The sequence below is a fragment of the Scatophagus argus genome, chromosome 6, assembly GCF_020382885.2.
Source record: "Scatophagus argus isolate fScaArg1 chromosome 6, fScaArg1.pri, whole genome shotgun sequence".
NCBI lineage: Eukaryota > Metazoa > Chordata > Actinopteri > Scatophagidae > Scatophagus > Scatophagus argus.
In genome coordinates, this window is record NC_058498.1 from 15278107 (window position 1) to 15301552 (window position 23446).

General features: G+C 40.5%; 4 protein-coding genes across 16 annotated transcripts in view; 2 read left to right on the forward strand and 2 right to left on the reverse strand.

Annotated features, from left to right (window-relative positions):
* The window catches only part of atf6 (activating transcription factor 6), a 31351-nt gene extending 29094 nt beyond the window's left edge, over positions 1–2257 (forward strand). Inside the window, exon 16 of the mRNA XM_046391141.1 lies at positions 269–2257. Coding sequence (XP_046247097.1) covers positions 269–465 — 197 coding nt within the window. The 3' untranslated portion in view covers positions 466–2257. The remainder of the gene's footprint in view (positions 1–268) is intronic.
* Positions 2258–2533: 276 nt separating this feature from the next.
* On the reverse strand, positions 2534–10371 carry olfml2ba (olfactomedin-like 2Ba). 2 transcript variants are annotated; one of them, XM_046391128.1, is made up of 8 exons: positions 9695–10371; positions 9294–9557; positions 8963–9070; positions 7591–7752; positions 6098–6326; positions 4638–5654; positions 3800–3976; positions 2534–3703 (listed from the first exon to the last, which is right to left on the reverse strand). In XM_046391128.1, the coding sequence occupies exons 1-8, from the start codon at positions 9860–9862 to the stop codon at positions 3090–3092; spliced, it is 2739 nt and encodes a 912-aa protein (XP_046247084.1). In that variant the 5' UTR covers positions 9863–10371; the 3' UTR covers positions 2534–3089. The 2 variants fall into 2 exon arrangements, with proteins under 2 accessions (XP_046247084.1, XP_046247085.1); XM_046391129.1 differs by having other exon boundaries at positions 9294–9486; positions 9695–9832.
* Positions 10372–10460: 89 nt separating this feature from the next.
* Positions 10461–18493, reverse strand: LOC124060321 (torsin-1A-interacting protein 2-like). Of its 10 annotated transcripts, XM_046391132.1 has the most exons (16): positions 18343–18461; positions 18042–18067; positions 17600–17688; positions 17356–17481; positions 17178–17261; positions 16510–16668; positions 16083–16226; positions 15623–15772; positions 14910–15068; positions 14480–14626; positions 14020–14169; positions 13307–13465; positions 12877–13023; positions 12417–12566; positions 12138–12305; positions 10461–11887 (listed from the first exon to the last, which is right to left on the reverse strand). In XM_046391132.1, the coding sequence occupies exons 3-16, from the start codon at positions 17631–17633 to the stop codon at positions 11112–11114; spliced, it is 2553 nt and encodes an 850-aa protein (XP_046247088.1). In that variant the 5' UTR covers positions 17634–17688; positions 18042–18067; positions 18343–18461; the 3' UTR covers positions 10461–11111. The 10 variants fall into 10 exon arrangements, with proteins under 10 accessions (XP_046247088.1, XP_046247089.1, XP_046247090.1 ...); XM_046391133.1 differs by lacking the exon at positions 18042–18067 and having other exon boundaries at positions 14480–14623; positions 18343–18493; XM_046391134.1 differs by lacking the exon at positions 18042–18067 and having other exon boundaries at positions 12877–13020; positions 18343–18493.
* A 396-nt stretch (positions 18494–18889) lies between these two features.
* Positions 18890–22864, forward strand: si:dkeyp-82a1.6 (torsin-1A-interacting protein 2). Of its 3 annotated transcripts, XR_006843654.1 has the most exons (9): positions 18890–19102; positions 19353–19481; positions 19582–19773; positions 20047–20133; positions 20234–20380; positions 20506–20628; positions 20721–20771; positions 20866–21734; positions 21819–22864. XR_006843654.1 is itself a non-coding variant. In XM_046392289.1 (8 exons), the coding sequence occupies exons 1-8, from the start codon at positions 19030–19032 to the stop codon at positions 21648–21650; spliced, it is 1587 nt and encodes a 528-aa protein (XP_046248245.1). In that variant the 5' UTR covers positions 18890–19029; the 3' UTR covers positions 21651–22864. The 3 variants fall into 3 exon arrangements, 2 of the variants coding, with proteins under 2 accessions (XP_046248245.1, XP_046248246.1); XM_046392289.1 differs by having other exon boundaries at positions 20866–22864; XM_046392290.1 differs by having other exon boundaries at positions 19585–19773; positions 20866–22864.
* Positions 22865–23446: the final 582 nt, after the last annotated feature.

A 23446-nucleotide genomic window follows, 5' to 3' on the forward strand; every position in this document is an offset into this window, starting at 1 on the left:
CCATCTGTAACCCAGCCTCCATCCATACTCAATTCTCAGCCCCCCAACTGGCTTTACACTTTCAAAATGCTTTCTTGTCATATCTTTCTGCAACAAATCTTGACAAAAAACTGCCATTGATAATAATGATTAATACTGTAGGGCACTATGTCTGCACTATGTCATGATATAAATCCACTGGGGGTAGAGCAAATAAATGAATAAATGAATCCACAATAACAGTGTTTTGAGAGTTAACGATCTTCCATATCCTTTCCTGCCATTACAGACAGCATCATAAGGAACAAAGAGTTTGAGGTGATGATGCAGATCGACTGTGAAGTAACTGACACCAGGATCCTCCACATCAGGTCATCCAGCATCCCACCTCTCCTCAGGGTCAACAACACAGACACATTGTACCAGCACTCAGCGACAGACAGCCAGGCCGCCCCTCCCGTCGGTGTGCTGATGGGGTCTGCTTAAGATCACCTGTGGCACCTGTATGGTTTATAACTCCTCTACAAAACACACAAACATGGAGAACATAAGACCTCTGTTCACACTTTTATTTATTATTTTTTTAAGTTAGGAAGTATATTCCAAAACTGCCGTGACTTAACAATTGTGATTTAGATATGAATGAATGAGTATAAATAACCAGTCCGTCATGACTGGGTTTCATTCAGATCATTCAAATCTAGAAGGAACGTAGCTCAAATTGTCAGCACCAAGCAGTCGGTCTCATTCTTTATCTGGACTGATATCCAGAGGTAGTCTGTAGCTGCTTGTGTGGCAACATTGAACTTCTCCCTGTACCCCCAGACGCCCCACATAAGGGTAATTGCTTAGCGGCAGGGAGCAGAGCATTGAACCTGGAGTCACCCCGTTACAACACAAATGCTTTTACCCCATAGCAGCTCTGCTCAAGGCTGCTCTCAAGCTGCAAAGCCAGCGAAGGAAACAGAAAATGAATATACTCCTAAGATTAATCTCACAGGGAACTTCACCAATTAAAAACAGAAAAACATTTGTGATATCAGTATTTAGAAGTACAGTGTCATAATCATCATCACATGTCGTTCTAAATACAGCTAATTTTATTGATGAAATAGAAATATTAAATGAGTCAACTCAGGAAGTCAGCTGATGTGTGAAAGCTAGCAGGCTAAGCACTATGTTTTCGGCTGGTTTCCGCTAGTTTAAGGATTTCAGGTGCTCTGTTTTTAGCATCGTTTCGATGAAGAATTTCAGTTCAGTCTTTGGGTCTTTGCACTGTGCTACACAGATACATATTTATTTTTTATTATAATGTAACAGTGATGCCAGCTCTTGTGGTGCGAGGAAATTCGGTTATTTCTCTCAGCTTTCTGCAGTCAAAATTAATTGAGTTTTATCTTCTCCAACTCTTTGATTATGTCTTCTTGAAATTTTTTATTCAGCTATAAAAAAACTAAATGACATATTGTGTATGCAGGAATATATGGTGGATTGGAAGGGAAATCTGTAAACGTTAGAGCTGGAAGATTTATTTAGAGATTTTATCACAGAAAAACGTATCTACATCAGATGTGAAACCCCTGCTTTGGCTGTTGAGCTAAAAAAGCTAATGTTGGACATTGAACAACTTAGTTTGAGCCCTGACTTCTCCGTCCACAGGCTGGATTGCACTTGTACTTGGTGCACTTAAGCCTGTATTGAAATTGCAGCCTACTGGAATTTTGGAAAAAAATGTGATCGAGTTGTAATAATTTCCATGTACAATATCTGATGTGTTTAGTACTACAAATTGCACTATGAATGCAGAACCTGGGAAGATCAGTTCTGGCTTTAAAGGCCTTATATTTATGTGTGTAACCTTGTTTTCGCTACATATAACTGTGGGTAAAATTAATATAAAGAAAATTACACACCATCAAAATTACAAACGCTTTCCTTACAGACAGATTTTGTATATGTTGATAAAACATGCTATAATTCTGTGTGCATTTCTTTCAGCTACATGATTGTACAGATCGTTATGTTTTAGCTCAACAGATGCCTATAAAAATTGTTCAGTTTATGCACTTTGCTTGTGTTTTCTTTGGCCAGACCATCTGTGTGTGTAATTTTTCTCCCTTTTAGTTTCAAGAATATATCTGATTCACCGCAATGTTTTCACTGCATCCCAGCGGTGCTTATTGTAGGGATAAAGCAAGTGTACAATTAAAAACTTTTTAGGTTGTGTTTTTTGTATTCTGTTGTGCATAAACCGAAATAAACACTGGATTTCCTCTAACCACAGACTTTTATGTGGATCCTTTAGGCTGTTGGGAGAAATCCTGTAATAGTGTTATTTTATGTTTTGTTCAGCAGGTATAATAGATTGACTGTTACTGGGTATTTTCTTCTACAGCAACTCAGTTTATATCCCGTAACACTAAATTACAGACTTTTATAGACATCCCTTTTTTCTGCCTGGTTGTATCCTATCCTTAGTCTCCCAGTTGAATTAACAACTCAGAGACTGTAATTAAAGCCACTTTAACCATGATTAGCAAAGCAAAAGACAACATTTTATGGTAGTATTTCCGAACTTTATTGTAGTCTCCTCAGAACAGTCTCATATGGAGGGAGTAAGTGCTTTCACAAGACAAACCTCAACAGCGATACCTGTGATACTATCCCAAAGAGGACCTGCGGCATAAGATGCAAAGAAAACTTTAATACAAAATAATGTGTATAAAACAGAAAAAAATGTTATTTGGGAATCTGTTTAAAGAGTATATCTCTATGAACTGTTTTTATTTTTCAGGTTTTTTTACGTGAATTGCTAAATCGTTGTCTGACCCAAGCCATGGATTTATTCTTTCTGTACTTAGCTTTTTACAGTATTACAATGTAAACAGTACTAGATGTGTTGACTGAGGAACTGGGCTCACTGTTCCATTCGTTTCAGGTAAAAAAAATGAAAAATGAAAAATTCTTGATTCTGATAAGAACCATTTTGTCACAAATACTGATTTACATTTGGCCCCCGTTTGTCTCCATGCTGGAGCTCATATGGACTGATCTACAATCCATTCAAATCATAGAATTACCTTTTGAAAATAACTACTGTCAAACCCTTACTAAGGGTCTACGTAGGCAAACTTAATGTTGTATGTAACCTGGTGTCCATTGTCCCATGCATACAGAACACCCTCTTTAGGATTGTAGTCAATCTGCGTGGTGTAGGTGTAGTTGTTGGTGAAGGGCATTCTGGGAATCATCTGAGTGTTTGTGTGCGTGTCAAAGGCGTATTCCAGATTGGCATCCCTTTGGTTGTAGCTGTCAACAGCATACAGGACGCCGCACACAATGAAGCAGTTCCCGTAGTGGTTTCTTTTGAGCCCAGTTCTCCAAGTGGTCTCCCTCTGCATGCTGAGGTCTGAGGGGTTCAGGCGACTCAGAACAATCAGTTCCTGTAAGAAGCCCTCATCATCCAGCGCTGGGTAAATGATCCACAAGCCACTCTCGTCCACAGCAAAGTTGACATCCGAGTGGCTGCGCCACTCCCAAGGTGACGACGTCTCCTCGACCAGGGCATCATGCAGCATGGTCCAGGCAGCCACATAACGCTGACGCAGGTCATACTTGATGATGTCCCGGGAGAAGGCACGGCTGTAGTAGAAAGCCCCATTGTAGACCACATGGCCTGTGCCAATCCAGTTGTAAGGAAGTTTGTATGAATTGGTAAAACGGCCTTGAAAAGATAAAGAGGAACAGAGACGTGTAAGATTCATCAAATAAAAGGACAACAATATGACATTAAGTGAAAACGTTGATTACTGGCTCTCACCTGATTTGAAAACCTCCAGGTTGCGGAACTCAAGGAGGTTATTTCCATAGTAGAAGTTTGTGACATAAATTTTGTCATTCTCAGACATCGGATCTTTCATCCATGCGCCTTCATTCCTGCCGTAGGTGTTGTGAGTTACTGGTTCTGAGATTGTTGCCAAAGTGTCTTTACACTCCCCTGTGAAAGAATCAGGGAGCCAAGATTGAGGATTTAGAAGTAGTTTAACATCATCCAGACCTACATCAAAGAGTCTGAAGATAATTAGAGGCTTTTGTTTTACCTAGCGGGAATCATGGAAAGGGTGAGGTTGCCACAAAGGACTGAGCAGGAGTGGATTACAAATCTCAGAGATTTATAGAACAATGTCAATTTCATATTTTTCTAAATTACATCTTTCATGAGAATATGAAAATAGTTAAGGCATAACATCAAACTAACTAAAAAATTCAGAGGACATTTTCTTTTTCGGCTGTATCTTTTAGTACCCACTAAGGTGCTTTTCTAAGAATGGGAATGACATCCTCCAACAACCAATGGATTGTCATTAAATTTGGTGCAGATATTCATGGTGCCAAAAAAATATGAATTCTATTGACTCTGGTGCGCTATCATCTGTTCAGAAACGTAATCACACTTTAGATATTTAGCTGTTCTTTATGTTTAGCGCTGATTAGTATTCCAACATGCTAAACCAAGATGGTGAAAATGGGAAACGTGTTGAGCTCAAAGGACCACTGACTATATATCAGTGGCTCAGTATCATAAAGCCACTACCATGGCTGTAGACTTACAGTCTTGTTTCATTCATTCCCACATTCAACACATAAACTCATCATACCTGGTTTTCTTGAAGAAGATTCCTCCTGCCTTTGCATTGGCTCATCCAATTCTGGGTGTTCCTTTGCTCCCTCTTCCTCATACCAGCTGATTTTATATCTCCTTTTGACTTGCACAGCCTGCCTCGTAGTGGTGGTGGTGGTGGTGGTTAAAGAGGAGGTAGTTACAGGTGTGGTGGATGGAAGAGAAGTCTGAGGAAACAAAGTGGTCAGTCTCTGTGTGGTAGAAGGCAAATTCAAGTCAGAAAAGTAGGTAGCTTCACTTTCCGCTGGTGCTGTGGTAGCAGCCTGTGTGGAGGTAGCTATTGTGGAAGCTGCTGTGGGGCGTATTGGTGCTGAGGTCGGGGCAGCAGGAGTTGTGATGGCCAGAATTGAAGTTTGGCCGGTAGTTAAAGTCTCCGTGGCTGGATTAGATGCAAGGGTGCTTGAATGAGCTGCAGTACTGCCATGTATGGATTGCATATGACCTTTCACCTTCAGGGTAGAGGCTTTCATACTGGTGGTTGGTGTATTTCTTGTTGTGAACTCTGATAGGATTTTCTTTGTGGCTTCATTTTCAGAGGCGTCGGTTGTGTTCCCTGCAGTTTCAGTTGTTTTCTTGGTAGTGTCACTTGAAGAAGTGCCGGCTGGTTCAGCCATCAAAGGGATCGACCATTTAGCGATTCCAGCAGTGACTCTTTGAGTAGTCAGAGGTACAGTGTCTGTGCTCCTGGTTTCTTGTGTGCTAGTGGTTGGCGCAGACATGACTGATGTGTCGCTCTGCACATCTGCAGACAAATCCACTGATGTGGTTCGAGTGGCACTGACGAACTCATTATGAGTTTCTAAGATGGGCTCGGTTTCTTTCGTTTTTGTTGATTGGCTGGGCTTCTTAGAATCACGCAAAAGATCTGTCATCTTTGGACGATGTGATCTCGGTCCAGCCCTCATCCTCGGGCGAGGGGCTCTGTGTTGTAGAAGATTCTCTTCAATGAAGAGGTTAACTGGGCCCTCACCACTAAATCCATGATACTCAAAAACTTAAAAACAAGAAACAAAAACATTTGGTCAAATACTACATATACAACGCACAATACCAAAATTGTCAGGAAAGTCATCTCTGAACTGATGAATTACAGTGAAGACAAACAGTAGAAGCCAAACAATCAAACCCATTTGTAGCTGTACATCTTTGCTGTGACCACAGTGGCTGACAGAGCAGCTCACAGATGTTTCTGACAGGCAGCTAAAGTAATCACAGAGCTTTGTGACCATCTTTAAATGTTTGACATCTCCTGACATAATGAAAAATCCTCTTTTTATGGTTAGCAAAGTGTGGATGTGTAAGCAAAAGCTGAAGGCATATTTCTTTAAGCTGTGAACTGGATACCATACCACTGTTCCGTGCAGATTTCACATTTTTCCACACTCATTTTGTTTTGTGTGCTGCCACGCTTAGAGCTGATGGAGGGTTTTCACTTACAGTTCTCTCCAGGTTCCCCGTCATCCGCCACCATCGGATCTGGCGCAGATTTATAAAAAGTCATTCCTCTGATGATCATTCCATTGGCGCCAGTCTTCGACACCTGAGAAGCCTCTTTGTTAGCCACGTGTTTGGGAGTCACCTGAGGTTTGACCTCAATGGTCTGAGCAGGAACAGCTGTCTGTAGGAAGGATGGATTTTCCCCAATAAACTTCTCCTCATACTTTTCCTGTGGACAGATGGGTACACAAATCTTCCATGAGGAAAAGACATAAGCCCTGCTCTAGGATGAGACCAATACATACAATGTAGCCATGTTAACAGACTTGAACCATTAAAGTGGTGAGTGATGCTGTTAAAACTGATGGAAATGATGACCAGAGCTACAGAGTTCAACCCAAGCTGCAGTAAACCTGAATTATCCTATGAAATAAATTTTATTTTATTTCATTTTAGTTGCATTTTTCATTAATAACCTTGTTTACAAGTGGTCTTGTGAAACATATTAAATAGTGAATCACTTGCATGTGAAGCTCAGGTCCACCCAACACTGCTGGACAGGCTCTCTGGTTTATATTAAAGCTGTCATGGATCAGGGCCCAGAGGTAAAGTCACTGTTCTCAGGTCTGTTATTGTCCACTGGGTCTGCCAAATCCTTCCAATTACCTCGATAACTCTCTTACACATTTTGGTCCTTAATCATGGAGATGATGATTTTATGAAAAAGTTTGTGGAAAGAACACATAATTGTTTCTCTTGTTTTGAAGGAACACAAATGATTCGAACATGTGAATGCAATCACTTCTTTTGTACATGTTTCTTCCCAAAATTCTTTCCTAAATCGTTTTGTACGTGTTTCTTTCCTAAATTCTTCTTATTCAGTCACAGCCTTCACAACTGCTTTACCTGTACCATATATACATCAGTATTTGTCTTACAGTGTTACCGTATTGACAGGTATGAGGATAGAGTCACAAAACCTTACCATGAAAACGTTTATTAATTCATTTAAGAATTACATCAAAGTTATAGCACACTGAAACATATGAATGAGCGCACATTTACTACCAAAAAATAGTTACCTCACATGAGTAATGGGAATGGTATTTATATATACTGAGTATTTTTATACTGAGTATGTTAATATAGCGCAATAATACCTACTTTTTTACCCTCTGAGTATTCCATGAACACATGTAGTCAATATCAAAAGAAATATGTCCATACTTGGCAGGTGTACTACAACAGACCTGTGATAATTTCAAAGTTATAATTCCTTGCATTTTGCTGTGTTGTTAGTAATAATACAAGTATATATTTCATTACAGTTTATCATTTTATTATTTTTATGACATTCCCCCATTAGAGCTTGAAGTAAGAGTTACTAAAAGTAAATAAGAATAATTATAGTTATTATTGGTTTATTATTTTATTATTGGTAGTTTAACTTTAACTCTATGTTAGTGACCCCAGTTTTAAGCTGTCACACTTACATCAGGGTTTTGATATGCTGCGGCCCCGCTGATCTCACTGAGGGTCTTCATGTCCTGATGCTGGTCAGGTGGGGTGGTGGGTGGGCTTTCCGTCACATCTGCCTGGACCACGGGGCTCTCCTGGGGCTTCACCACATCTGTCATGCCATTCAGAGACACCACCTTCATGGAGTCAAATCAAAATATTGACAGAAATAAGGTGAGTGTTTTTAGAGAAAATAGGCTGCAATCACAACACAGTGTCATTTTATTTTCACCTGTGCTTGTCTTATTGCGGCAAAATATCTTCTGTGGGCTCTTTCAGTGCACCAGATGGTCTCCTCATTGACACTTCCCAGAATGCACTTTAAAATGCAGTGTGCATCTATGCTCACGAGCAGACGTCCCTACACTTCCACTTACAAGTGAGCTTTTGACGTGTCATAGCAGGACTCAGCTGGGACTAATGAGATCGATAACAGATACGCTTGATTTACACATTCATTTTATCAACTCCAGCTTTGTTTTCAATACCAAGACAAGTCTAAGAAAAGGGTCGTTTCAGAAGCAAATCACAGCTCTCTAATGCATGCAGGCAGTATGCTGTACATGATGTTATCACAGAGGGTTCTGAATAGCCACTCTAACTTATCAAATCATTCTTCACTCAGTCAGTGTTTTGAGTCCAGTTCATGCGGCGGTTCAGTACACATACGGAGTGACACATACAACATCTTTGGGAGGCGTCATAAGTATGATTTCACAAGTGACTGGAAAAAGTTTGAGTAAGGCAACTCAAGACCCTTAAAAAGTGCAGCATGGGAGGATCGTAATCCAATTTACTAATCATATCCAGTCAGTGTAAGCTCTTCCAGTTTAGATCATTTTGAATTTGTTTTAAATTTAACGACCAATAGCCCATGGTGCACACATGGTACATTCACACAGGTGTTTTCAGTTATTTGGGATAATTGGACTATTCTCTGTCTGGGCATGTAACCCTGTGGTTGCACCTGTTTGGGCAGGCCGACTTTGTAATTTATGATGTTTATGATTCATATAAGTAGGCTACAAGTGGTTCGGTATAATGAATTCAATGTTGAAAGGCAATCTGTTTATTGCGGTTTATTTCCTGAACACGTCTTGACATTAAAGACTGATTGAAGCATTTTCATTTGAACAGGAACATTTAGCTAAAAATACTATTTTATACAAGGAACTTTCGGTTAATGTTTTAATACATGATTATAATATTACAAAATTAATTGAATAATGTGCCAATAGCAATAAAAAGATAAAGGACAATAAATCCAGAAGTCACCAATACAGACACATCTGTTTACTATTAGTTTGTATTCATGTTATACCAACAAATGTGCATTTGATACTGTACCTTTTCTATGTGTTCCATGCGACCCAGGAGCTTGTTGGTGACAGAGTGTAGCTTCAGCAGATCCATGCCGAAGAAGGAGCCCTCCAGCAGCTCCAGGATGGTGGACAGCTAAAATAATCAAGTGGATTCCGTCAAAACAGTTTACCAATTTAACAAAAGTCAGACCTATCCTCAGCCCATCCAGAATCTGAATCCCCACTTGGATATATTGTGGGGCTATGCTTTCTTGGATTTTATAAAACGTGATATCCATACTCCAAGTGATCGAGGCTTCCCTAGAAATCTGCAGACGAACAAGCCTATGTGGACGTGTGTGTGTTGGACACTTCACCTTGACATTCTCTTTTCCAGCTTCTCTAAGTTTTTTCAGCCTGTACTCTCCTTCGCATGGGTTGACAGCTGACGGAGGAGCGATGCAGGCGCACTTGCACTCCGGTCCAGATGTGATTGTCTCCACAGTGTAGAAGTCCTGCGCAGTGGCGCTCCCTTCTTCTATCCGCCGGCAGGCGCTTCTGCTCAGGGGTCTGACAACACATTTACACCGACAGTCAGAGCCTTCCGAGAGGGCTTTCACTTTGTCATAATCACCCAGCAGCTACAAAGAGAAGAGGACGGATGTATTTTCCACCACGTTCAATCAAAAACTTCTGAATTTTTACGCACGAAATGATAAAATGTCCATAAAAGATAAGAAGCAAAGAAGTTAAAACAAATGGGGATATTTGCTCCTACCTTAGAGAGGATGCTCTCCTGGCCTTCTATCTCCTCCTGGAGCATGCCATTTTGCGCGTACTCGCTTTCAAACTGTGACCTGGGATCCTCACCCCAGGTCTTTGGCGCTGCAGAGCTCCATGGAAAAAACGCACAGCATATCACAATGACAACGCATAACTGACACATGTTGTGAGGCTCACTGAGCGTAGAACTGAGAAATTATCTTGCGAGTATGCTGGCAGGCACAGCCTGTCACCAATTAGTTTAGCTGCCAAGAAATTTTCATAGCCTGCTTCTGGCTCCAAAATTAAAAATGTGTATGCTTAAAAGTCATCAGATTAAGCGAGATTAAGCTTTATAGCGCGATGTCATCCTTTTCGTTGTCAGTGAACGCGGCTGAGTTGGCAGTGCAGAAAGAGCGCAGTGTGTGAGAGAACAGCCGGCATCTGCTGCTGGAGCAGCGCTGACAGGAGGCGGATCTGATCAGTGCTGAGGAGGAGTTGAACTCTTTCAGACTATTCACGCATGATGTGCAGCACGGGTTATGTCAGTTATGAACCAATGTTGGCTGAAAGCTTCGCTCTCATCTGGATTTAATTTTTGAGTGAACTTCAACTTGGCGTTTTAAGGTTCTACAGTAAACTCAAAGAGTTCAAACCCACAGCAGCAGCCTGTTACAAGTTGATTTGATGCTTCTCTGTCGCCTCCCAGCGGAACTGGTTCAGCTGTGGTTTTGCTGCCCTCCAGTGGCAGTACCGTTTACTGCAATGACAACAAATAAAACATTGTAACGTAGCTGTTTATTTGTACATTAAGGCACATTCAATTTATGCACTGATCTTCATCAGACGTCTTTAGTGTGATACATGTTCATGTATAGAAAATGGGAGGTTGAGATAAGGCATGTTGGTGCCATGTAGGTTTGACAAGTGTGACGTTTGTCATAAAAATACATTAACTACTTTAATCCTGGTGTTGTGAAACCAAAACAATAGTTCTACAATGTATTTCTTTGTGATCATTATCCATAGGAGAACAATCAGATCTTACATTAAACAATTTACATACATTTCAGTAGTTAGCATCAAAATCGCACATATATTGAAAACATCCACAGAGCCCCAGTTGAATTTCTTTGTCTGAAATTACATTTGATCAAAGTAATAATACAACAGAGCACCATGGCTTTTTGTAAAACTTTTTTCATAGTGAATGTTTACAGAAATGTTCACAAACATCCCAAAGCATTATCTTAAGTGTAGTATTGATACGTGATGCCCTCATCTGTTGTGAGCTTCAATATAGCCTGTATGCATCTAAGAAACTCTTTAAAATCACTGCTACACTCCTCAGAATGACCACAGTCACCCAGTGAGATAGCTGTTAGATAGGAGGTCAAGTTCACTGCTTGAAAAGTTAAAGCAAGAGGGTGCATTTATATCCCCAAGCATCCTTCATGTTCCATCCTTTCCTCTGCAGTCACAGGCAGGATGAGGTGAGAAATACGACTCCATAGTCCACCATACTTGTCAAGGTCCATCCTGTCAAAAGATACAGGATGTCCGTGAGAGAGGAATTTCTTCTGAAGGTGGTCATCCACCATTTCCTCCACAGTACTCAAACGACTATTAACAGGAATCTCCTCTTCTTCTCCCAGCAGTACTGTGAAGATCAGAAACGTCTTCTTGTAGGCGGCGTTTTCGTGGTCACAGTAGCGATAAAATATGAGGGTGGACCCTGGAGGCAGCTCCTCAAAGCGGTGAATGACAGCCACAGGTTTGTCTCCTTCAAAAGCGCCCTGCAACTTGCTGTCGATGTCCAGTTTGACCTGGTCGCTGTCCTGGCTGGCTTTGCTGGCTCCATCAATGTGGAGGACGGAGGCGTTGTGGGCAGAAGAGAAAGCGGAGGCCAGGCCCTGAGCCAGGCAGTGCAGCGTCTGCTCGGCTCTGACGCCCGCAGTCAGGATCAGACTGACCGGCTCTGTGGGCTGGGCTGTCTGGAGGTGCCTCAACAAGTGGATCTTGCTCCTATTCCAGAGTTCAACACGCTGGTTAGGGAACCGTGTGTTTAATTTATCCATCTGCTTTAGGAAAATGTTTATTTGCTGCATGTCGTCTTTCTGAGGTGGAGACTCGGGGGAGAAGAAATACTTCGCCAGGACGGCAATGACCATACCCGCTATACCCACTGCTAGCAGCCATCTTTTAGATCCTATATGGAGAAGACACGCACTTTGTCAAAACCAGTACTTTATAAGTACTACATAAGTTATTTATGCTTGTGTAACAAGTAATAAACAACATACAATGTTGGAGAACTGATTTTTTTAAATGTGATTCCCTGAGGTTGTTTTGCTGTTTGGTGTAAGAGTTTTTACTTCAGCCATTTGCCTGATTGGTAATCACCATGACACTACAAAGAAAGATAAGATAAAACATGAGGAAGAAAATCACAGTTTTACCTCCAAGACTTCCAGCAACCACTGGAAGTGCAGGTTCAGTAGTCTGCTGAGTGACAGGGCCAATGTTTTCAATGTCACTTCTACATTTGTATTTCTCTTCTTCTTTACATGGCAATGATATCTGTGGGGGGGTTGTGCTCTTCTGTATGTCAGGGTCATTTCCAGCATCTGACCAATGGGAGAAGAAAAACAGACTAAAACAAACTAAACAGACAACCCATGAGAGGGTTAAAGAAAAAAAAACTGCAGTAATTGAAATTTCAGAAAGTTCACACTCACCCTCGTTGTCTTCATTGTCTGCATCGTCGATGCCTGTGGTTTCTTCATCAACTGTAGCACTGGGTCCGTCTGTCTGCTCATATTCTCCGTCATCCACGGTGGGTGGACTAGTTGTTTTTGGAGCTTTCTTCCTCTCAGTGTGGTCTTCCTCTGATAAAATCAGAACAGTATAACTTCTACAACAGCTCAAGCATCAGAATCTCTACCGTTACGCTTCAGGTGGGACTTTAAACCCGCCCAGCATAATGAGAGATGTCTCTTTAGTCTCACAGAATTCCAGCATGGGTTCACAATTTTTAAGTCTTTTATTAATGCCCACATGCACATTGAAACAATTGTTAGTTGCTATAATTTACTTCAAAATAATGTACTTTAAACTGAGACAAATGACACTTGGAGGACACCTGAAAAGAGGGCTAAAGGTTAAAAAATTCTGCAGTAATTGAAAATTCACACTCACCCTCTCCAGCCTCAGTGTCTGTCCTGTCGGTGCCTGTGACTTCTTCATTAACTTTAGCATTGACTCCTTCTGCCTTATCCTCTCTGTCATCCACGGTGGGTGGAGTAGTTGTTTTTGGAGCTTTCTCGTCTCCAGTGTGGTCTTCTCCTGATAAATTCAGAACAGTCTAACGTTCACAACAGCTCAGCATTTCTACAGTTACACTTTATGTGGGATTTAAACCCATTCGGTACATCGAGAGTCGCCTTTTTAATTTCACAGCGTGACAGGACAGTTTCACAATTTTAAGTCTTTTTTAATGCCCACAAATGACTCTTGTCTGTAGCAAGCTTTTCCAAAGGAAGTAACATATACTTGGCCTGGTTCTCTATAATATCTAGATCGCTGGTCATAACACTTTGACAGGAAGGCTTCCTTGAAATATTCTCACCTATGGCAGTCAGTCGCTCATTCCTTGGTGTCGCTCTGTTAGGATCACCATGGCTCTCAGTTAAGGTGCTGTTGTCCTCTGCAGTCAGCAGGTTGGCCTCATTTGAAGAAGCTGATGGTTCCTTAAGAGGTGTCATCTTCTCTTCACCTGAATCACAGTCTGCAATTAAAAATAGAAATCAAGTGTCATGTAATTTATAGTCTAACTCAAAGACAAATGTTTAATTTTCAGTTTCTTTAGGAACCGGAATACCAGATTTCTGTTTTTAATGTGGTATTTAATCAATGCCGCTTACTTTTTCTTCAACATACCTTTGGCCTAAACAATTGTTCATTTGTAGGCATCATGCGACAAAACAGACAACAAAGTTGACAAACACCTGTGAGAGCAAAGCATAACCTAATAACTTTGGGTTAAGTGCAGAGACGAGACATCCTATGCCACACGACATAATGCATGGAAGTGCAGGTTCAGTAGTCTGCTGAGTGATGGCCAATGGTTTCAATGTCATTTCTACATTTGTATTTCTCTTCTTCTTTAAATGGCAATGATATCTGTGGGGGGGTTGTGCTCTTCTGTATGTCAGGGTCATTTCCAGCATCTGACCAATGGGAGAAGAAAAACAGACTAAAACAAACTAAACAGACAACCCATAAGAGGGTTAAAGAAAAAAAAAACTGCAGTAATTGAAATTTCAGAAAGTTCACACTCACCCTCGTTGGCTTCATTGTCTGCATCGTCGATGCCTGTGGTTTCTTCATCAACTATAGCACTGGGTCCGTCTGTCTGCTCATATTCTCCGTCATCCACGGTGGGTGGACTAGTTGTTTTTGGAGCTTTCTTCCTCTCAGTGTGGTCTTCCTCTGATAAAATCAGAACAGTATAACTTCTACAACAGCTCAAGCATCAGAATCTCTACCGTTACGCTTCAGGTGGGACTTTAAACCCGCCCAGCACAATGAGAGATGTCTCTTTAGTCTCACAGAATTCCAGCATGGGTTCACAATTTTTAAGTCTTTTATTAATGCCCACATGCACATTGAAACAATTGTTAGTTGCTATAATTTACTTCAAAATAATGTACTTTAAACTGAGACAAATGACACTTGGAGGACACCTGAAAAGAGGGCTAAAGGTTAAAAAATTCTGCAGTAATTGAAAATTCACACTCACCCTCTCCAGCCTCAGTGTCTGTCCTGTCGGTGCCTGTGACTTCTTCATTAACTTTAGCATTGACTCCTTCTGCCTTATCCTCTCTGTCATCCACGGTGGGTGGAGTAGTTGTTTTTGGAGCTTTCTCGTCTCCAGTGTGGTCTTCTCCTGATAAATTCAGAACAGTCTAACGTTCACAACAGCTCAGCATTTCTACAGTTACACTTTATGTGGGATTTAAACCCATTCGGTACATCGAGAGTCGCCTTTTTAATTTCACAGCGTGACAGGACAGTTTCACAATTTTAAGTCTTTTTTAATGCCCACAAATGACTCTTGTCTGTAGCAAGCTTTTCCAAAGGAAGTAACATATACTTGGCCTGGTTCTCTATAATATCTAGATCGCTGGTCATAACACTTTGACAGGAAGGCTTCCTTGAAATATTCTCACCTATGGCAGTCAGTCGCTCATTCCTTGGTGTCGCTCTGTTAGGATCACCATGGCTCTCAGTTAAGGTGCTGTTGTCCTCTGCAGTCAGCAGGTTGGCCTCATTTGAAGAAGCTGATGGTTCCTTAAGAGGTGTCATCTTCTCTTCACCTGAATCACAGTCTGCAATTAAAAATAGAAATCAAGTGTCATGTAATTTATAGTCTAACTCAAAGACAAATGTTTAATTTTCAGTTTCTTTAGGAACCGGAATACCAGATTTCTGTTTTTAATGTGGTATTTAATCAATGCCGCTTACTTTTTCTTCAACATACCTTTGGCCTAAACAATTGTTCATTTGTAGGCATCATGCGACAAAACAGACAACAAAGTTGACAAACACCTGTGAGAGCAAAGCATAACCTAATAACTTTGGGTTAAGTGCAGAGACGAGACATCCTATGCCACACGACATAATGCATGGAAGTGCAGGTTCAGTAGTCTGCTGAGTGATGGCCAATGGTTTCAATGTCATTTCTACATTTGTATTTCTCTTCTTCTTTAAATGGCAATGATATCTGTGGGGGGGTTGTGCTCTTCTGTATGTCAGGGTCATTTCCAGCATCTGACCAATGGGAGAAGAAAAACAGACTAAAACAAACTAAACAGACAACCCATAAGAGGGTTAAAGAAAAAAAAAACTGCAGTAATTGAAATTTCAGAAAGTTCACACTCACCCTCGTTGGCTTCATTGTCTGCATCGTCGATGCCTGTGGTTTCTTCATCAACTATAGCACTGGGCCCGTCTGTCTGCTCATATTCTCCGTCATCCACGGTGGGTGGACTAGTTGTTTTTGGAGCTTTCTTCCTCTCAGTGTGGTCTTCCTCTGATAAAATCAGAACAGTATAACTTCTACAACAGCTCAAGCATCAGAATCTCTACCGTTACGCTTCAGGTGGGACTTTAAACCCGCCCAGCACAATGAGAGATGTCTCTTTAGTCTCACAGAATTCCAGCATGGGTTCACAATTTTTAAGTCTTTTATTAATGCCCACATGCACATTGAAACAATTGTTAGTTGCTATAATTTACTTCAAAATAATGTACTTTAAACTGAGACAAATGACACTTGGAGGACACCTGAAAAGAGGGCTAAAGGTTAAAAAATTCTGCAGTAATTGAAAATTCACACTCACCCTCTCCAGCCTCAGTGTCTGTCCTGTCGGTGCCTGTGACTTCTTCATTAACTTTAGCATTGACTCCTTCTGCCTTATCCTCTCTGTCATCCACGGTGGGTGGAGTAGTTGTTTTTGGAGCTTTCTCGTCTCCAGTGTGGTCTTCTGATAAATTCAGAACAGTCTAACGTTCACAACAGCTCAGCATTTCTACAGTTACACTTTATGTGGGATTTAAACCCATTCGGTACATCGAGAGTCGCCTTTTTAATTTCACAGCGTGACAGGACAGTTTCACAATTTTAAGTCTTTTTTAATGCCCACAAATGACTCTTGTCTGTAGCAAGCTTTTCCAAAGGAAGTAACATATACTTGGCCTGGTTCTCTATAATATCTAGATCGCTGGTCATAACACTTTGACAGGAAGGCTTCCTTGAAATATTCTCACCTATGGCAGTCAGTCGCTCATTCCTTGGTGTCGCTCTGTTAGGATCACCATGGCTCTCAGTTAAGGTGCTGTTGTCCTCTGCAGTCAGCAGGTTGGCCTCATTTGAAGAAGCTGATGGTTCCTTAAGAGGTGCCCTCTTCTCTTCACCTGAATCACAGTCTGCAATTAAAAATAGAAATCAAGTGTCATGTAATTTATAGTCTAACCCAAGACAAATGTTTAATTTTCAGTTTCTTTAGGAACCAGAATACCAGATTTCTGTTTTTAATGTGGTATTTAATCAATGCCGCTTACTTTTTCTTTAACATACCTTTGGCCTAAACAATTGTTCATTTGTAGGCAACATGCGACAAAACAGACAACAAAGTTGACAAACACCTGTGAGAGCAAAGCATAACCTAATAACTTTGGGTTAAGTGCAGAGACGAGACATCCTATGCCACACGACATAATGCATTCAAGGTAAAAAACAAAAACAAAAAAACAAAACCTACTCTTATGTAGTAGCAACGGAATCATACACACGACATCCACAATGAATATTACTGGTTTATATATTATATAAATATTACTGGAAATTCACTTTGGATTTCTTCTTGGTCACAATTGTTTGCCTAAGAACGACAATCAGATGGAAATGAAACACTGATATTAATCAATTTACTCACTTTTAATGTCACCCTGCTCCATGCCTTCATCACTGTTATTGTTTTCAGCGTGTCTCTTTGTGGATGCAGATGATGAAGCTGAGTCTTATTAGGTGAGACAGAGGCCATATTTGATTAGTGCATTTAATGCATAAATACAGTGGACGACAAGTACAACACCAAAGGGATTACTACTGACCTTTCTTGAAAATTTTACCATCTGAGTGCTGAATATTCAGAGTAATATCAGTTTTTTCCTGTGTGAACTCATTATTTGGTGAGACATGATCCATATTTGTTGAATGTGTCTCCCCTTCTCTTACACCTGATAGAGAAAATGCTGACATATTGGGTCCATCTGGGTCCACTACTGCTGTAAATGTTTAGTAAATGTACTTGTTCAGCACAACTGTTATCTGGTCTTTGTCACTGGTGTTTCTTACCTGGCATGTGCTGTTTGGTGTCTTGCTCTGCCATGTCTTTGAACGGGGTCGCTTTACTCAAGATGGTCCATAAAGCAGCTTCATTAAAACTGGCAAACAAATGTTTTTGTTAAGACATGAGCACATTTATTCATTTGGGACAGATTCCCGACATGTGCTCAATGTGTTTAAAAACTGGTCAAACAAGGTTGGACTGACATCACTCTTGACAGACTTAACTCCATAAGTATTCAATTAATAGATCAACAACGATGATGATGACACGAGTGGGTTGCGATTAGTGAGCACATAACAAAACAACTATTGTCCAAACTATTGTTGGAATAACTGAAATATATATCTGGGTGATTTGCTACAATTAATATAAGATGAGATAAGATAAGGTGAACTTTATTGATCCCACAGTGGGGAAAATGGGAATGGGGAATATACACAAGCTTACCACGTAATTCGATGTGAGGGCAGACCCTGTGAACCGAAGCGAAAATGTTTGCTAGCTTCATCATTAGTAAGTAGGGCTGTTAGCAAAACTGTTAACCGAGAACGAAGGCAACAGTGCACTGGACATAAACTGTTAGTTAGCTGAAAACCTCAGCTAGCAGGTGAACTGGCATGTCTAAGCTAGCTTAACCGAGCAAGCTAATTTAGCGTTAGCAAAGTAAAACTTTGCATTGCTCTGTAAAGACTGACTTCGTGTAACCATGTTTTTTAATTGCTACGTCTAATAATATTCCCAAACGTACCTATCTCCGGAATTTGACCAACATGAGGCTTCCTTATCACTGGGAATTACGTTTCAAGTGTTGCATTGACAGCTCACTCGGCGGAAGCTTTCTTCTTCTTCGTCGTCGTACAGTTTTAATGGCAGTTAACAAACCAGTTTATAGATGCATTGTCGCCATCTATTGGACTGGAGTGTGGAGCAGTAAACGAGTAGGAAAAAAATGTATAATTTATAAAGTTTCGTACTTTCCATGATGATTTTCGTATCATATTCCCCAATACAATGTTGTGCTTTTAATTCCATTTTTTCTCCATACATCTGTTGCAATCTGTCAGAAATACTTTGTTGATCCCTTGAGGAAATTGCCCAAATCAGTACACGCTTGACAGTTTGGTAGAGGTAAGCACATCTCGATGGGAAGCACATGCAGATAGAATACCGAGTTACCATAGACATAATAAAGATAAATAATAATATAAATAAACTTTTTATTATGTCTATGCAAGTCACTGCAGAGCGGAACGCTCCGGTATTGCCTGTGTTTCTGTAAAGATAGCTAGTGGTAGGACGTATTTCCGGACATCGTCCTGTCACATAAGTTTCCCCTCACGATTACAGGGAAGTCAATTGCTTGCCTGTGAACACGATGTTTCGTCGTATTGTTTAATTAGCTGTTGTTTCTGGCATCGCTAGTAGCTTATCTTCAATGGATTCCAAGGGCCCTGAAAGTACATTGTCTCGTCCCCTGAGACGATCGACAAGGCAGTCATCAAGTAAAGGTGAGCGAATTGACAATTTACGAGTAGCTAGCTTAGCCCCCGAAGCTAGCTGAGTTTAGCTCACTCAGAGTTTAACAACGGATTCCCTTGAATGTCTGCCTTAACTAGCGTTAGCTGATTTTTTACCAGGGCAGGCTATCCCCGGACTAGGAAGTTGCAAGCAAATGAACTTAATGTTAAGTCAAGTAATTCATACATTGGTTGAGGACGCTCACTCACAGTAATAATTTTTGTTGTGTTCCTTACTTAGTACTGAATTTCGAGCCGACCCCTAGGGGTCCTCTAAAGAGGACAAAAAGGGCTTTAGAAAACCAAACACCCGTGGCAGCTGTCAATGGTTCCAGAGATGTGGAGGATGGCTCAGAAGAAGAAGAAGAAGGTGGGTTATTCCAGTTAGCAGTATTTGTCCATTTACAATACCATTTAACCGTCAATATGATCTATTTAACATGCTGTTTAAAATGTTGCTTTCAACATAATAGAGTCCCCTAGCAAGAAAAGTCGGCTGGAGGCTGGCGGAGAACACGGCGGCGATGGTGATGGGAATGAGATGGATGTCCAGGAAGATCTGGAGACCAATGAAGATCAGGAAATGGATATTGGGCAGGATTCCTCACAGGATTCCTCTCAGGATTCCTTTCATGACACTCATCAACCAAAACTAAGCCGAGGTTAGGGCTGCAGCTAATTAATGTTTACACGAGCCATAACTCTGCCCAGATTCTCTGTTATTAATTCAATAATATAAAGATTAATTGAAAAATATCCCTTGCTGTCCTCCTGAGCCTCAGTAAGCTGTTGGGCAAAAAATAGCATGGCTGCTTGTATGTGTGTTTTAATGCAAATTTACCGACCTTTGATTGATATGACTTCTCAACATGGCTGGGTCTAAACACCATCAGATCAGCAGTGTTATTTTGTCATTTTCCCTCTGTATAAATCAGGCGCCCTTGGAGATGTGAATTTATCTCCTCATGTAATGCTTGGTGAACGCTGCCAACCCAATCATGTTGTAAAAGAAGTCAAGAGAGGTAGGAAAATACTATAGCTTCATTCTACATGAGAATGATTACATCATAGGCAGATAGTACAGTCTTCCTTATCTGCCTTGTTTTTTTTGTTTTGTTTTAGTAAAACCATCAACAAAAGAACCTGTGGTCTTCATCAAGTCTGCCACACGGATCAGATTACCAGCAGCAAGATATGATCTGCCGAATCTGAAGGAAACAAAAATAGACGAGTACAAGAGGACAATGGAGGACAAAGCCAAGAGTACTGGTATTACAGACGTTTTTTAATTTAGTTATATCATGGTGAAATCAAAATCCATTTAGCACCTGTGCAATGGATGGACTCTAAAAATGATCAGACCTTTGCATTAATAAATTCTGCCTCATTGTTAGTCTTTGCAACAGTTAACCACCACATTCCAAGAGTGTATTCAACCTCAGAGGAGTTCCACTCAATGCGACAACGTGTGAATAACATTCCAAAACAAGAAGAAATTTTTCAGCAAAAAAAACAAGGTATTGCTGCTTCAAGTAAATATTACAGTCCTTTTAAACATCTAATGTAAACATTTTTGATGTTGACTTCATGGGATTTTCTCTTTTAAAAGCGGTAAAGAAGCCTGCTATTCCCAAGAGCAGCTCTCCACATTCCTCTAGAGGTAAGTGATTTTAATTACGTTATCTTTAAATCCAAAGATATTTGATACACATAATTTGCTATACTACGTTTGACTTTGTCTCGTTGTCCATCAGGATGTATGTGGTATTTTTGGCGTTTGGTTCTCCTGGTCCTGCTCGGTTCTTCAGCCTTGTTAGTGCACAGGATTATTCCTGTACTCCAAAGGACTGCAGGTGGTGCAGGGCGTCAATCCAGAGCTGTAAATCCAGAAAACTTCACAGATCACTTGGCTCTTCTTAAGACTCAGTTTCCCAGTCAGCGGCCTGAGTTGTGGAAGATGACCGAGATCCATCTGGAGAAGCACCTGAAAACAGCCCAGCCCACAGAGCCAGTCAGTCTGATCTTTACTGCTGGCCTCAGAGCCAAGAAGACAATGCACTGCCTGGCTCAGGGGTTGGCCTCCTCCTTTTCATCTGCCCTCAATGCCTCTGTCCTACACATTGATGGAGCCAGTAAGGCCAGCCAGGACAGTGATGAAGTGAAGCTGGATATTGACACCCAGCTGCAATCAGCTTTTGAGGGGGACAAACCTGTGGCTGTCATCCATCAATTCGAAGAGCTGCCTCCAGGTTCCACCCTCATTTTCTATCGCTACTGCGACCACCAGAATGCCGCCTACAAGCGTGTGTTCTTGTTGTTTACTGTGTTGATGCCCATAGATGAGGTCAAGGGTGAGCAGAGTCTGAAAGAAGTGGAGGAGATGGTGCTGGACTATGTCAAGGAAAAGCTGGTGGACTCAGGCGACCAAACTGCTTTCAATGAGATGGACACTGACAAGTTCGGTGGACTGTGGAGCCGCATCTCTCATCTTATCTTACCTGTGGTGTCTGAGAAGGAAGTAGAGCAGAACGGATGCTGATGAACCAAGCCCAGCCAGGATATACCACTTTGATTCGGGTCCTTGTTGACACCTTGCAGGAGTGATGAAACAGAGAAGCAACATGTAAGTATAAAGTGTTTTTTGTTATATTTCACATATGGACTTGAGTTAAAATGTTTGAAGGTTGTATTAATCTCTCTTTGTCAGAGATGAGACTGTATTCAAGCTGAAGTCCAGTGTTGATGATACAGTTGAACTGCTCAAGAAATGAGTTTTTACATATGCTTGCATGTACAGGCTGGTGTTACACCCTTAATCCATATTTGTATGAACTGCAGACTTAACAGACAATATAAAAAGATGTACTTTGATGAAATTGTTTTCTCCTTCTTCTGTAACATAAATCTGAATAAACACCGCTTGTTTTTAGCAGACAATTCTCACCCAAGATGACTAAATGGTCAGCATTGATTACACTGGCTACTTATCTGGAACTAACAGAAAATGTTTCATTTTTCACAGAAAATGTTTCATGTTCTGTGAAGATCTTTGCTTGGAAATTCCTATTTTTTGTTCTGTATTAAACCTTTCAGGCGATTGCTGTCTTACTTCATATTTCTGTTTAATGTTGTCATGGAGATGTCTGCCCCTTCATTCAGTCATGTGTATGTGTTTGGTTTGTTTTTGCACTGAAAATGTTTTTTTCTTACACAATCCACCTTATCACGAAAACAGGCTTTTATTAAGATGAGTATTTTATATTCCTTTTCTTCAGAATGTGTATATTTGTGATACAAAGATTGGAATATTTTTTGATAGCTGTTGATATATGTATATAGGATATACAAAGGTTTGTTCTGTGCTCCTGTCAAGAAACAACTGAAATGTGCTTAGAATGTTGTTATCTTTGAAACGTAAAGGTTCTCACTGAGTGATGTGAATTTCTAAAAAATTTTTGACTAACTATTAGTCAGCAAGTCACAAAATGTGCCTTAAACACCAATGTGGAGCATATTAGACTACATTTGATAAATACCAAACACACTGACCAGTCATTTGATACTGTATGTTGGCAATATCACAAACCAAAAAAAATCCTGAAGATAGATTTGTGCAAATTTAAATTCCAAAATATAGAAAAAGTGTTCTGTCATGTGATGCCGCTTTTGTCTTTCGTTCCCAATATGAAACGAATTGTGTTTTGCTCTTGGTGAATGTGTACATTTTCAATAAATATTATTTTGATAACTAGATGAATTAATTGTCATCTCTAGTGACATTTGACTTTGTAATACAGTTGAAGAACATTTGGACTTGCACTCTGCATGTTATAAAACCAAGACTATTTTACTGCTTTTGTTGCTAAGCAGTGTTAAAGTGATGGTGTACACGTACAACACAGTCATGTACTAAGCAGCTAAGAGATGTGACTCACTAATGATCACAGTTAACTATTTATTAAAATTAATTAGCTAACTGATTAAAATTAAGAAGCATTAGAGTTCAGATTTCGTGGTTTCCATGGTGAGTGGTGTGCATATTAGACACAAGGAAGCCACAGCAAGTTCAGTCATTGGCTGAGCAGTTAACGGATATTTGCAACACTCATTGATCTTGTGTCATGTGGTTTAGTTCTCACTGGTTCAGAACTAATTGCTGTTGTCAGCCTGTGCCAGGAGTATTGGGAATGTTTGCAGTGATTCCCAGCAAATATTAACTTGTAATATGCATTGATTACTGGCTACATCGGCTACACCTATACTAAATATAGCAGATGTAATAACATGTTTTTTTTGCTGTGGGGAGTGGCAGACAGATAACAGTGATCAGTTTCT

Bases quoted from the DNA above. Each gene is read 5' to 3' on its own strand.
- si:dkeyp-82a1.6 (XM_046392289.1), top strand. From the start codon at position 19,030: ATGGATTCCAAGGGCCCTGAAAGTACATTGTCTCGTCCCCTGAGACGA. The intron at 19,774-20,046 runs GTTAGGGCTGCA...TGTATAAATCAG, and splicing joins TCAACCAAAACTAAGCCGAG to GCGCCCTTGGAGATGTGAAT. The intron at 20,629-20,720 runs GTATTGCTGCTT...CTCTTTTAAAAG, and splicing joins TTTTCAGCAAAAAAAACAAG to CGGTAAAGAAGCCTGCTATT.
- LOC124060321 (XM_046391130.1), bottom strand. From the start codon at position 17,633: ATGGCAGAGCAAGACACCAAACAGCACATGCCAG. The intron at 17,262-17,355 runs GTCAGTAGTAAT...TCACCTAATAAG, and splicing joins TGGTAAAATTTTCAAGAAAG to ACTCAGCTTCATCATCTGCA. The intron at 16,669-17,177 runs GTGAGTAAATTG...TTTTAATTGCAG, and splicing joins GGAGCAGGGTGACATTAAAA to ACTGTGATTCAGGTGAAGAG.
- olfml2ba (XM_046391128.1), bottom strand. From the start codon at position 9,862: ATGTGTCAGTTATGCGTTGTCATTGTGATATGCTGTGCGTTTTTTCCA. The intron at 5,655-6,097 runs GTAAGTGAAAAC...CTTGTTTTTAAG, and splicing joins CGGGGAACCTGGAGAGAACT to TTTTTGAGTATCATGGATTT. The intron at 3,704-3,799 runs GTGAGAGCCAGT...TATCTTTTCAAG, and splicing joins CCTGGAGGTTTTCAAATCAG to GCCGTTTTACCAATTCATAC.